Raw genomic sequence first — 13,609 nt, forward strand, 5'->3', positions numbered from 1 at the left:
ACCTAAACAACTTTAATAACTAAACGACATTATCTAAACGACGGCAGTGGGACGAAAGCATCGGCGACCAAGCGTTCTAGTTATGATAGCTGTGTCTATTTGAAGTCTGTTAATGGTTTAGCTATTTATTTGCTTATCTATGTCGATGATATGTTGATTGTTGCAAAGGATAAATCAGAAATAGCCAAATTGAAATCACAGTTGAGTAATGAATTTGAGATGAAGAATTTAGGTGCAGCAAAGAAAATTCTTGGTATGGAGATCATTAGAGACAGAAAAACTGAAAAGTTATATCTTAGTCAGCAAAGTTCTGTTGAGAAGGTCATTCGTCGTTTCAATATGCATGATGTAAAACCAGTGAGTACTCCATTAGCTGCTAATTTCAAATTATCTTCAGCTCTATGTCCTGAGTCAGAGTACGATATTGAGTACATATCTAGAGTTTCATATTCAAGTGCAGTTGGTCAATTAGTTCACTTATGTATGCTATGGTCTGCTCTCGTCCTGATTTATCTCATGAACTGAGTGTTGTTAGTAGATTCATGGCTAATCCTGGCAAAGAGCATTGGAAAGCTGTTCAGTGGATTTTCAGATATCTGCGTGGTACTTCTAATGCTTGTTTGCGGTTTGGGAAATCTAGAGATGGACTTGTTGGTTATATTTTGCTGGTGATTTGGACAAGAGGAGATCTCTCACAGGTTATGTTTTCACTATTAATGGTTGTGCTATTAGTTGGAAAGCATGTTTGCAGGTTACTGTTGCTTTTTATCAACTACTGAAGCTAAATATATGGCTATTTCTGAAGCATGCAAAGAAGCTATTTGGCTGAGAGGTTTGTATACTGAACTTTGTGGAGATAATTCCTGTATTAATATTTTCTGTTATAGTTAGAGTGCTATTTGTCTTACAAAGGATCAGATATTTCATGAAAGAACAAAACATATTGATGTGAGGTATCATTATATTCGAGATGTCATTGCTCAAGGTGATATTAAAATATACAAGATAAGCACTCATGATAATCTTGCTGATATGATGACAAAACCAGTTTCTGCTACTAAATTTGAGTCTTAGAAACTTTTGGCGTCGATAATATTTATTATTGAAGAGAGTTTATTGATGATTCTTTATTTGCTACAAGATAGAATTTGTCTCAAGGTGAAGTTTGTTGGATTGTGATCTGAATTTTTGTTGGACCATACAAGGGACGTCTTCGGCCTATGTTTCGAAACCGTCCGTATTAGACTTGTAAGCTGCAAGGAGAGTTAAGACGCTTATTGTAATCCCCTGCATTGTACATATCTCTGATACAGTGAAGATTACCGATTGAAATCCATAATTTTTTTTACAAAGATTTTTCACGTAAAAATTATATCTCATATTTATCCTGTCGTGCTTGTTTTCTTACGGCTGGCGTCCATACTGCCCTGCTGCACCAGCACATCCACACAGTCCGCGGCTGCCGTCCGTGCTGCCCTGCTCACCAGCACATCCACACAATCTGCGGCTGCTGTCTGTGCTACCCTGCTGCACCAGCACTGCAGGGTGCTTCATCCGCCCAAACCTGCTGTTGCCTTCCGTGCTATCCTGCTGCACCAGAACGTCATCATCAGCCAGATGCTCAATCAATTTGTTGTAAACTGCATCACTATTTTGTTTTTAGAACTTCTAGCAAGAATATAGTTGAGTAGTAAGAGCTACTCTGACACTTAGTTGGGCACGAGCATAAACTATTTGTCATGTTTTTTTCCTCAAGCAGGCTTAATATCCTCTTTTCCCATCTCCTTCCATTACCAATTGTGAGTTTAGATGTTTGTGTCGTGTATCATACCGTGTAACGTCCAATGTTTCACAGCGAGCTCATTTTAGAAACTTACTAGCTTGGTGGAAGTGTGAATTAAAAATTAGTGCAAATCTGAATAGTGAAGAAGAACGTATGCTATTGCAATTTGCCACATTTTCACTTGCCTTTTTAGCCCACCAGTGTATTCTGATACTTGATAATAGAGGCATCAAATATCTGTGTTCATCTCCTTGCATTTCTTCATTCATAAACATGTTTAGATAACGAGATTGCTTGTGAATAGATGAATAAAATATGGTTGACATCATGCGATTTGGATCCATGTTATACAAATAAGATGTTTTGCTTATTGATCTTTGAAGTAATACACTAATTCATTATACTATATGCCAGCTTTAGTCCTTGGATGATCTGCAAATACCAACTTACATCTTACAACATCCTGTGATTTCCACAGTTAATGGACCAATCCATGTTATACAAATAAGATTTTTGCTTATTGATCTTTGAAGTAATACACTAATTCATTATACTATATGTCAGCTTTAGTCTTTGGATGATCTGCAAATACCAACTTACATCTTACAACAGCAGGAGGATTTTGAACTTTCCAATGCGTGGATCAGGGTCACTGGAATTCCTAAGGAGTTGAGGCAATATTTACCGCTTTGGGCAATTGGCTCCATGCTCGGGTCGACACAAACGGTGGATATGGTCACAACAAGGGGAATGTTTTTGGTAGAGTCCTTGTGGCAGTGATGGATCCTAAATTGATTCATCCAATTTTGGATGCAGTGATTGGTAACTGGTACTATGAGCTTAAATTCCAGGTTGAGCAGTCAGAAGCAGCTGGAGAGTCGAATAAGATGGACATGGAAAGGAATGATGGAGAGGACAATGGAAAGGAATCCAAGTAAGATGAGGATACGAACGACAGGAACATCAAAAGACCCAAAAATGACTCAAAGAAAGATGGGGAAAATTCTACGTCATTAGATGTGAAATGACTGAGGGGGTGCAGTCTGCATATGGAGGGCATCACACATTTTGTGGACATGACATCTGAAGATTTAGAAACAATGATTAAGAGGGATGCTGATGAGATTCTAGATATTGCAGTTGCTAAAAATAGGTTCCTCAACTTTTTGTTAAATCAATTCATGCGGGTACAATTGTGATCATTAGATTTGGATACAACGCTTTCCTAGGCTGTAAATGCAAGCTTTCAGCTTTCTCCTGCTTATTACTGACTGTAGTTTCTAGTTTATGCATCTGAGCTTGCAAAATCAAGTAGTAGTTCTTCGTGGTAACGCAATCTTCCTAAATTTAGTGTACTCTTCATTTCTTTGCTCACTGATGGATACAATCTACTTGTGGAGGTGTTAGTACATGAAATGTAGTTTCTTTCTTCAGTGGTGTATGAAATGCTCCTCTTGATGTATCTGTAGAATTTGGACTGTTATGTGCAAGCTGTTTCTTTCTCAATTCGTACTATAGTTTTACCTCTCCAGTGCAAGGATCTTATGAACATGTTGGGGGAGGCCTCAATAAGTGGATATGTAATCCTGATCACCGTTGAGGATATTTCCCTTAAAATTGCTGTAGATATGGAAATGGAGGTTCTTGCTGCCCATATTGTTGACATGCGCAGAGGATCATTGAAGATTTTCAGTACCATAGGTCCTGGTTTTGCAGAGCTCAAGATCCAATACTAGGATCATATTCCATACTAACTGAAGGTAAGACATTCCACTTTAGAAAATTATTATCACTTAGCTTCTTACTTGTGATTACTGTTCCTTGTTACTACAATCGATTATGAGGCTGTGTTGTCACTGTCCAAGGCCAACAACACGTTCCTAAAAGATCAATCCATTAATTTTGCCCTCTGTGTTATTGATATTGTGGCCATGCACTTGTTTTAAGATGTCTAATGGTTTTGCACTGGCTTTTATGTTCAAGCATATAAGAGCCTTGAACTGAGTTAATTTTTCTTGTTTTTTACGGTCTGTTGGCTATCAATTAAATTGATGCTTATGGGATATTTTTAGAAGAAAAATTGAGAACTATGCTGTGTTTGTGAAAATGGCACTGCATTCATAGGTATTCTCCAACAAGGACAATAGTGAATGTTGGAAGAGTCTCGACGGGTTTGTCTCAATGATTGGAAGCATGTCATCAATGATATGAGGTCGAGGAGCGTGTCAGGACCGAGGAATTGTTTGATAAAGGGGCAATCCCAATTATGTTGTGTTACAAAGATATATATGTTTAGATTTGGAGATGAAATGAAGTTGTTCATAATCCTTGTCAAACTATAGAAGAAACTGTTGTTTTAGAGTTATAGTGTACAATATAGCAGAAATTTATGAAAGTTCTTTAAGTAAACTCATATATATATATATATATATATATATATATATATATATATATGATTTTCTATTTTTCATTTTAGATGTGGCCAGATAATATGCTTGGATTTTGCACTACATGTTGTGTAACCAAATTTTGTAAGAAAATTTGAGCTCATATGTTGAGAACCATGGTGACATGGTACTTGATAACTCAAATGGATGTTTTGAGCGCACTAGACGTATATGCTTTATAAGGTGTTATTTATCTTGGATCCATTGTAACGCACGGGTATTTGACTAGTTCTGATAAATGCGATTGCAAATGTTCAGCTTCTGGAAAATGCCATTGAAAATGTGTTTCTCCTTGTCAAGAAACAGTTGGTCTTCTAAGTACAATTTTATTAGATTACAAGCCCCACTTTTACAGAAGGTCACTCATCAAACTAAACAATATAATTGTTCACATTGTACTCATCCAGATCAAGAATTGTTGATTCCTTTATGGTGCCTATGCTACTTTTCGGTTCAGGTTATGCTTTTCATCATCAGGCATTGCCTCCTGATGCACAGCAACCAAAACAACCATGTACAAATAACAACTACAGCAGTAACATGCTGATACCATAGTTTGTAGACCCAGAGCATGGACAGGACAGTGTACATGCAGAGCTAGCTACTCATGATAAACATCCCTCGCAGCAGTTAGCTCTCTGATGACATCCCTGGTGAGCATCCTTGCTCTCGGTGATTCCTCCGTGCAATGCAGTGCGACTCGGAAAACCGACAAGAGACACTCCTCCAGCCTCGCCTCATCCAAGTTCTCTTCGTGCTGCGACAGAGCTAGATCAGCGACTTCCATGACTCTCTCAGGGCAAGCACCTGCGACATAGCTGCGAAGGCTTTGGCCTCCCTGAAACGAGGCGGCTGATGGCCTCTTCGCCGTGAACATCTCCAGCAGGAGAACTCCGTAGCTGTACACATCGCCTTCCACAGAAATTTCACTACTCATTCCGTACTCTGAAAAATTTATGGGGGGAAACTGGAAAGTCATCAAATGCAGCTACACAAATGTAAATTAGGTGTGTCATCCCATGTGTGACAAAAAAAGCTGCGAAACTAGTTCAGTGTGCTAATTACCTGGAGGAATGTATCCAATAGTGCCTTTGATCCCAGCTGTATTACTCGTATGTTGAAACGAGCTGCTGTTTGCTCCCTTAACAAACCGTGACAGCCCGAAGTCCCCTACATGGGCAACCATGTCCTTATCGAGAAGGATATTGCTCGGCTTCAGGTCACAGTGAACAATGGGTATTTGGCCATGGTGGTGAAGATAGTCAAGAGCCTCAACGACATCGAGTGCAATGCTCACTCTTTCAGCCATGGTTAGCGTACGAGATGAACTCTCACTTTCCCCAATGGTTGGATGTAACCATTTGTCCAGGTCTCTGTTAGGCATGAACTCATAGACCAAAGCTTTGAAATCATTTCCACTGTGATCCACACTCGAACAGGCTGTGACGACCTTTACAAGATTGCGGTGTCGAACGCTTCTCAGTGCTTCGCATTCAGCTAGGAAACTCCGCTCAGCTCCAGGCTGCAGAAGGTTCAGCACTTTTACTGCGACTTCCTGCTCTTGGTCGACTAGTGTTCCTTTGTAAACTGAGCCAAAGCTTCCGACACCAATGAGATTAGCTGCAGAGAACCCATCAGTAGCCCTGTTCAGTTCAGCATAGGATAATTTCCAATGCTGCTCCATCAGTATTGGCACAGATGTCTTGTTACTCTGCACATGCTGCTGTTTTACTGACTTCCGAGCACACATCACAAAAGTGCAAGTGATGAGGACTAGAGCCAAGGAAGATCCAATGGCAATAGTCACGATCAATACAGTTCTTGATTTGTGTCTCTTACTGGAGTGATCAGTGCCAGGACATTTCGGTAGCTGCAACTCTGAAACACCACCACAAACTTTATTCCCAGAAACAGAAAAAATTCTGGAATCATTGAACACTCCTCTTGTTGGCACCGGTCCATCAAACTGGTTGTAAGATAGATTCAGGTAACGCAAGTACTGCAGTGTCGATAAGAAATCTGGAATTGGACCGGACAAGTTATTCTGTGACATGTCCAGGTATTGAAGCCCTTTCAAAGAGTTGAGTGATTGCGGGATCCTCCCATCAAGTTGGTTTCCCTGCAGAAACAAGTACTCCATCCCTTGGCACTGGGAGAGTGCCTGTGTTATCTCTCCAGAAAGCCTGTTGTTCGACAAGTCCAGCACCCCAAGGCTGCTCAATCTACCTATTTCGGAAGGGATTGGACCTGAGAAAACGTTGTGAGACAAGTTGAGGAATATGGTTATCGAGGAGAGACTGAAAACCTGTTTCGGTATCAAGCCGCTGAACTGATTGTAAGACAGGTCCAGGATTGCAATATTGCTCATGGTCCCAAAGCTCTCAGGTATGCTTCCTTGCAGGTCGTTCTGTGACAGATCCAGGAAAGCGAGCTGAGTAAGGTTTGCCACAAGCATAGGTGGGATCTCACCGGATATGTTGTTGCCAGAGACATCTAGCCCAGTCATGCTGCGAAGACCACCAATGGTGCCCGGGATGGTGCCAGTCAGGGCATTATTAGCAAGCACAAGAACACGGAGATTGCTCAACTTGGCAAGCTCTGGCGGGATCACGCCACTTATCCTGTTTGCATTCATATAGATCTCTTGTATCCCAATGGTGAGGTTGACAAGAGAAGGAGGGAGCACACCTTGAAACCTGTTACTAGAAAGGCTTAATTTAAGCAGCCTACTGCAATTGCCTAGTGCAGCCATCAGAGCCCAGTCCTTGTTCCACTTGTCCTCAAGCTGGTTGAATTCCAGGTTCAGCACCTCAAGTTCCTTCAGCTGGCCAATGTCAGGAGGCACTGTCCCCTGCAGACTGCTGCTATGGAGTTGGATCGAACGGAGTCCCGTTGCGTTGCCTATCGATGACGGGATGCGCCCTTGGAGCCCGCAGTTGTACAGAGAAAGGAATTGAATTCGCGGCAGGGTTACACCAACGTCAGGAGGCAGCACACCAGATAGATCATTGTTTCCCAAGTCAAGTGTCCAAAGCGATGATATGTTAAACAGCGAGGCTGGGATTGTGCCTCCGAGGCCAGCAGAAGCTAGCATCAGATAGTTGAGCTTGGTGAGTCTCCCTAGAATATCGGGTATGTCACCACCCAGGTTATAATTCTCACTGACGTCAAATGCCAAGAGCGATGAGAGGTTACCCAGTGACGGCGGGATACCGCCGGTGAGGTTGCACCGGCGAAGGCTCAAGAACTTGAGCTTTGGCAGTGACCCAAACGATGGTGGAACGCCACCGGACAGGCTGTTCAGACTGACGCTGAACGCCTGGATCTCCCGGCAGTAGCTGAAGTTCACTGGGATCTCACCATGCAATCCATTCCGTTGTAACTCCAAATGGGTTAGACGAGCACAGTTGGTGAGGGAGGCGGGTATCTCGCCAGTGAGAGAATTCCCACCGAGGCTGATGACCTGGAGGCGACGCAGCAGGCCAAGCTCCGAGGGGATGCTGCCGGAGAGGCGGTTGAGAGAGAGGTTGAGGTTGCGGAGGAAGGACAGATTGGCGACTCTGGGGCTGATCACACCTGTCAGGTTGGATGACATAAGCTTCAGCGCCGTGACACGGCCAGGGTGCCGTTGGGAGCTGCATGACACACCCCTCCACCGGCAGATGTTGTCCGTGGCGTTCATGCTGCTGCTAGTAGGCGTCCATGCAGCAAGCACCCCACTGGGGTCGCCGGCGATGGCAGCTTTGAATGCAAGCAGTGCTTGCTCATCGGTGGACTGTGCCTTGCAGATAGGAAGGACATAAACAACATGGATGAGACAACTAGTTATGAGCAGGTATCTGCAATTGCTATTGCCAAAGAGGCCATGCCTCTTGCTCCTGCCCCCCATGGTTGCTTGCTATCAGCTTTGTGTTTGAGGGTTTTGTGTGAAAATTAAGAAGATGTAGACGCAATATCAAATATGAATTCGACTAGTGCAAGGTTACATGGTCCATGTGTTGCTTATTAATTTCCAGTGTAGCTTTTGGCGCGTGACTGCGTGTGAAACTACAATTCAGCGAATACTTAAGACAGCAAGCCAATGGCCATGACGCCTTGCAGATCCTTATCAACTGCCGGCCTGAATTAGTCCACTTGTGCAGCAAGTCCACGTCCTTATTAATAGAAGTAGCTATCAGCTATAGCCTAATTAATTAAGACCTTGACACGGACTAAACAACAAGAACATGTGACTTCTGTTCTCCTGACCCATGCAACAAGTTAGCTGCAAGCCGGCTGAGTTTTTTTTCCCTTTCCTCAAAGAATGGAATAACCAAAAGGAGGAGCGCTACATTTTGTCATTTCTGCTAGGAAGATATGCAATGGTCGGCTAAGACTAGGTCTTGAAATTGGTATCAGATCAGTTACGCTGTATATAATCAATCAAGCCAACCGCATAGCCCCTCTGCCTTGGGTAAGATAACACCTCTTTGTTGATACGCCATGTATTGTGATGTCTAAAAGTCTCAACTAATTAGGTTTTGTAAGTTTGGTGTGATCAAGAAATCAAGGTCCAGTCACATAAGCCCGTGTGATACATGAAGTAACATTTTTTTTTTCTTTTCTGAGAGGAAGATACACTAAGTAACTGTGTTGTGTTCTTTCTGAACGGAAGTTTGCGTATTGCATGGCCGCCCATCACGTTTTGGACAATGGTCACCCATTTAGCCTGCTAGGAATCAGGCTAGAACCAGATTTTAGAACTGCGCCCACCCATTGAGTTTCGCAAGTGATCATCCTTTCCTTAGCTTTTACTCTCTCTGGTTCTATTTCCTTGTAGCATAGGACATGCTGGATACGGCCTTAAATCACACCTTTTAATTTTTTTTTGAAACGGCCCACACCTTTCAGAATTAGTGTTTCTAAATATATAGTAGAAAAAACTAACAAAATCGTAATGACAAATAATCATTTTTATGATATTCGTTAAATGTATTGTCACATGTGAACTCTAAATACTTTGAAATATATAAGCGGTCAAAGTTTTAAAAGGTTCACTGCACGTGTTATAGGACGATGTCAAATTTGGACTGCAAATAGTACACCGGAAACGGACAATCGTGTCTTTTTATATCTGATCTGACTTATTATTGAATATCAAAAGAAATCAGAAATACTTAATACACTTCTTGCAGGTCCGTTCCAATAGGGCGGTCTGTTGAAGATTGCAGAAACTACTTGCATCAGCATCCTGCAATCAGTTCTGACTCTATTCTCCTTGGTAGCACAACAAAACTTCTTGGGCTAATCATTTACCATGGACTGAGCAACATCACCATGCAGCACAATTAACTGTCACCATGCTTTCAAAATACCATAATTTTATTAGATTAAAAATACCTTTTCATTGATACTTGTGACCGGAGGAAGTACCATTCTTCGACTGAAAATCTTGTATTTGTCAAACAAAATGATTAATGCGCTGTTAGATGGATGTCAATTCGTGAGAATTGAAGAAAAATTCTCAGATGTAAGCAGTGAAGATTCATGCATAAGTTAACTCGAATATTCCAGCATAAGCTTCTGCCCGTTCCATGTCGCTGTCCATCATAAACAGGACTCGTACGGAAATAATGGCACTACTAAACCAAAGCGAATTGACCAGAGAGCCTTCACTATCACGCACTCCTATTTTCTTTTCTATATACAATGGCATAATAGTTAATTCTCTTACATTTTCTCTGCACATTAGAATAGCTGAAAGGAAATATATTTTGGAGGTTGTATGCAAAGACGAATTTTTCTTTTCACCTAGTGTCTTAGGCTTTTGGTTGGTCTTAAAATGAATATCACGTCTGAGATTTATGTGCACTTGTAACCTACCTGAACTTTGAAGAACCTTGTTGTGGGAATAGTACCACGTGGGCCCCATTAATTAAATTCGGTCATAGCAGTTAATCCAAAAGGCAAATATGAAAGCATAGATGTTTTCCTTTGTGCTACACAGTAGTTAGGCTCGAGAAGGTGCAGAGAAACCCAGGGAACGAAGCCTGTACGTGAGGACCGAAGGGCGAAAGTGGTAGCGAAGCCTGGGGGCGAGGACATTTTTAGATGAAGGAATAATATCTATTCCAGCCTCTGCACAAAGTTGTGCACACAGCCGTTCATTATTATAAAGGTAAAGCCACAACCCGACACTCCGGGTTTGAAACGAAAAGTTCTATCAAGCCCCAACATTATTAAGCAGCAATTAAGCACAAAGCCTATAACTAAACTGCCAACCATATCGGGCATAGACTTCCATCATTGTGGTCTCCAACCACCGACAAGCATCCCTTATCCAAGGTCTTTCCTCCTCCTTCTGCAGCAAGGACCAAGAGCGGATCCAGAATGTACCCCTAAAAAGAACCTGCATAGAAGTTTGAGAAGCTACCTTGTTAAAAACCTTGTCATTTCGACTAAGCCAAACAGCCCAGCATAAAACACTTGCTCCAACCAAAATGAGGTGTTTTAGTTTTTGACTTAAACCATTAAGCCAATTTCCAAAGAGACTGGAAACACTTGTAGGAGGTTTTAAGCCAAAAGAAATGAAAACCACTCACCAAATGAGTTTAGCAAATTGGCAATAAAAAAAAAGATGTTGTATACTCTCAACCGAGCTAAAAAACAACAATTGAGATTACCTTCCCATCTCCTTTTTGCCAAATTGTCTTTGGTTAGAATCTTTCCATTAAAAAGGAACCACAAGAACACTTTGATCTTTAGTGGAATTTTTAACTTCCAAATGTGAGAATTCACAGGTATCTCGCTAATCAATGCTTTATACATCGATCGGACCGTGAATCGTCCTTACTGATGTAAGGACCAATGAAACGTATCATGATTCTCATTAAGATGACCAAAAGCAAGTTTAAAGATCAAATCATTCCAGGCTGCTAGATAATCATCTACAAGCGTTCTACGAAAAGAGATATTCAGGGGTCTTGACCTAAAAACATTCGCCATAGTATCATTTTTCCTACAAGCAATATGGTATAACGATGGGTACTGCTCCTTTAGAGAGGTTTGGCCTAACCAATTATCCTCCCAGAATCTTATCTGAGTGCCGTCTTGCAATCTGAAAGAGCCAAGCCTCAGGAAATCTTGTTTGACCGCCATAAGACCAATCCAAAACTGAGAATCCCCAGGCTTATGAACTACTTCTGCAATCGTTTTGTTTCTCAGATATTTATTTCTTAAAAGATTCTGCCACAACCCATCTTCATTAATTAATTTAAAAAGCCACTTGCTATGCAGACATCTATTCTGCACCTCTAAGTTCAAGATTCCCAATCCTCCCTGACCCTTAGGTGTGCAAAGAATATTCCATTTCGCTAATCTATACTTCTTATGCCCATCATTTTGCCAGAAGAAACGCGATCGATAATAATCTAGTTTCTTTAGGACTTCTCTAGGCACTTCAAAAAAAGACAGCATAAACATAGCCAGGCTGCTTAAAACCGAGTTTATAAGAATTAAACGACCCCCATAAGATAACAGCTTTCCTTTCCAGCAGCTCAATTTTCGTTGGATTCTCTCCTCTATTTCAATCCAATCTCTATTCAGAAGTCTCCTATGGTGCATAGGAATTCCTAGATATCTAAAAGGAAAAGATCCAGAATGGCATCCAAAAATCTGAGAATACGCAACTTCACAGTCTTTAGCTTTTTCATAACAAAATAATTCACTTTTGTGGAAATTTATCTTCAAGCCAGACAATTGCTCAAAAGCACAAAGCAAAAGTTTTATATTTTTGGCTTGATCTAAATTATGATCCATAAAAATGATTGTATCGTCGTCATACTGTAAGATCGAGAGTCCATTTTCAACCAGGTTAGGAATGACTCCTGTGACTTGCCCCTCCTCTTTAGCCCGTTCAATGAGGATGACCAACATGTCCGCAACCACATTAAACAGAACTGGAGAAAGGGGATCACCTTGCCTTAAACCTTTATGGGTCTGAAAGAAATGCCCTATATCATCATTGACTTTTATCCCTACACTCCCTCCACGAACAACCTTATCTATCCACTCACAACATTTAGGAGAAAAGCCCTTCATACGTAAGGTCTATTGTAAAAAAGACCATTTTACCTTGCTGTAAGCCTTCTCGAAATCTAGTTTAAAAATTACCCCATCTTGCTTCTTCTTATGCATCTTATGGATTGTTTCATGTAAGACCACCACACCTTCCATAATGTAATGACCAGGAATGAAGGCCGTTTGTGTTGATCTAATAACTTTTTGAGCCACTGAAGCAATTCTATTTGTCAATACTTTAGTGAAGATCTTGAAGCTAACATTTAGCAAACAAATAGGCCTATATTGCTGAATTGAATGGATTCCACTTTTTTTGGTAACAAAGTAATAGTTCCGAAGTTTAAGCTAAAAAGAGACAAATCTCCGGAGTGAAGCTAAAAAAAAGCGCCATTAAGTCTCCCTTAATGGTTTCCCAAAAAGTTTGATAAAATTCTGCTGGAAATCCATCAGGGCCAGGCGCTTTATTCAGCTCCATCTTGAAAATAGCTTCTTTTACTTCTTTTTCGTCGAACGGTGAGGATAACAAGTTATTTTCAAGAACTGAAATTTGAGGGATATCATCTCGGCGTGTTTCGTCCATCAAGTAATATTAAGTAATATATTTCTTTAGGTTCTCTGTACCCTCTATTACCCCCTCTTCTTGTTCCAGTTTGAAAATTCTAGTTTTCCTATGCCGACCATTAGCTACCAAATGAAAGAATTTAGTATTATCATCCCCTTGGAGCAATTTGGATGTTTTAGCTCGCTGAAACAACTTAAACTCTTCCTCCCTCAACAACTGTGCTAATCTTTCTTTCAGCTAATTTTTAAGATCCAACTCCTGTGGTTGCAATGGTGCACTTTCTGCTTTCTTGTCCAAGACATCAATCTTGTTAAGAAGCTCTGTCTTCTCCTTTCTATATGCACCTAAGTAGTTCTTAGCCCATCCTCTCAAGAACTGTCTCAACCTTCTAATCTTAGCCTGCCACCGCTCTAAAGGTGTAATCCCTTTATTTTCCTGTATCCACACCGCTGCTACCATATCAGTGAAACCTTCTATAGCTAACCAGCTTAATTTAAACTTGAACAACGGCTGATTGGTGCTAATAGTTGGTTCACCTGTGTTCAGAAGAAGTGGTGTATGATCAGAGATTTCCCTAGTAAGAGCTTGCACCGTTGTCAACAGGTACTTCTGCTCCCAATCTGTACTAGTTAAAACGCGATCTAGCTTCTCGAAAGTGGGAATATCTCTATTATTTGACCACGTAAATTTCTAACCAGATAGATCAAATTCCCTCAAGTCCAGACTATTAATTATGGCATTGAACAAGAAAGGAAATCT

At 41.1% G+C, this 13,609-nt stretch overlaps 1 protein-coding gene across 1 annotated transcript; it reads right to left on the bottom strand.

Annotated features, from left to right (window-relative positions):
- Nucleotides 1-4,537: 4,537 nt before the first annotated feature.
- LOC133903999 (probable LRR receptor-like serine/threonine-protein kinase At3g47570) lies at nucleotides 4,538-8,338 on the bottom strand. The gene is made up of 2 exons (XM_062345494.1): nucleotides 5,296-8,338; nucleotides 4,538-5,175 (listed from the first exon to the last, which is right to left on the bottom strand). The coding sequence occupies exons 1-2, from the start codon at nucleotides 8,117-8,119 to the stop codon at nucleotides 4,832-4,834; spliced, it is 3,168 nt and encodes a 1,055-aa protein (XP_062201478.1). The 5' UTR covers nucleotides 8,120-8,338; the 3' UTR covers nucleotides 4,538-4,831.
- Between the last annotated feature and the right edge of the window lie 5,271 nt (nucleotides 8,339-13,609).

The sequence above is a fragment of the Phragmites australis genome, chromosome 21 (assembly GCF_958298935.1).
Source record: "Phragmites australis chromosome 21, lpPhrAust1.1, whole genome shotgun sequence".
Taxonomy (NCBI): Eukaryota; Viridiplantae; Streptophyta; class Magnoliopsida; order Poales; family Poaceae; genus Phragmites; species Phragmites australis.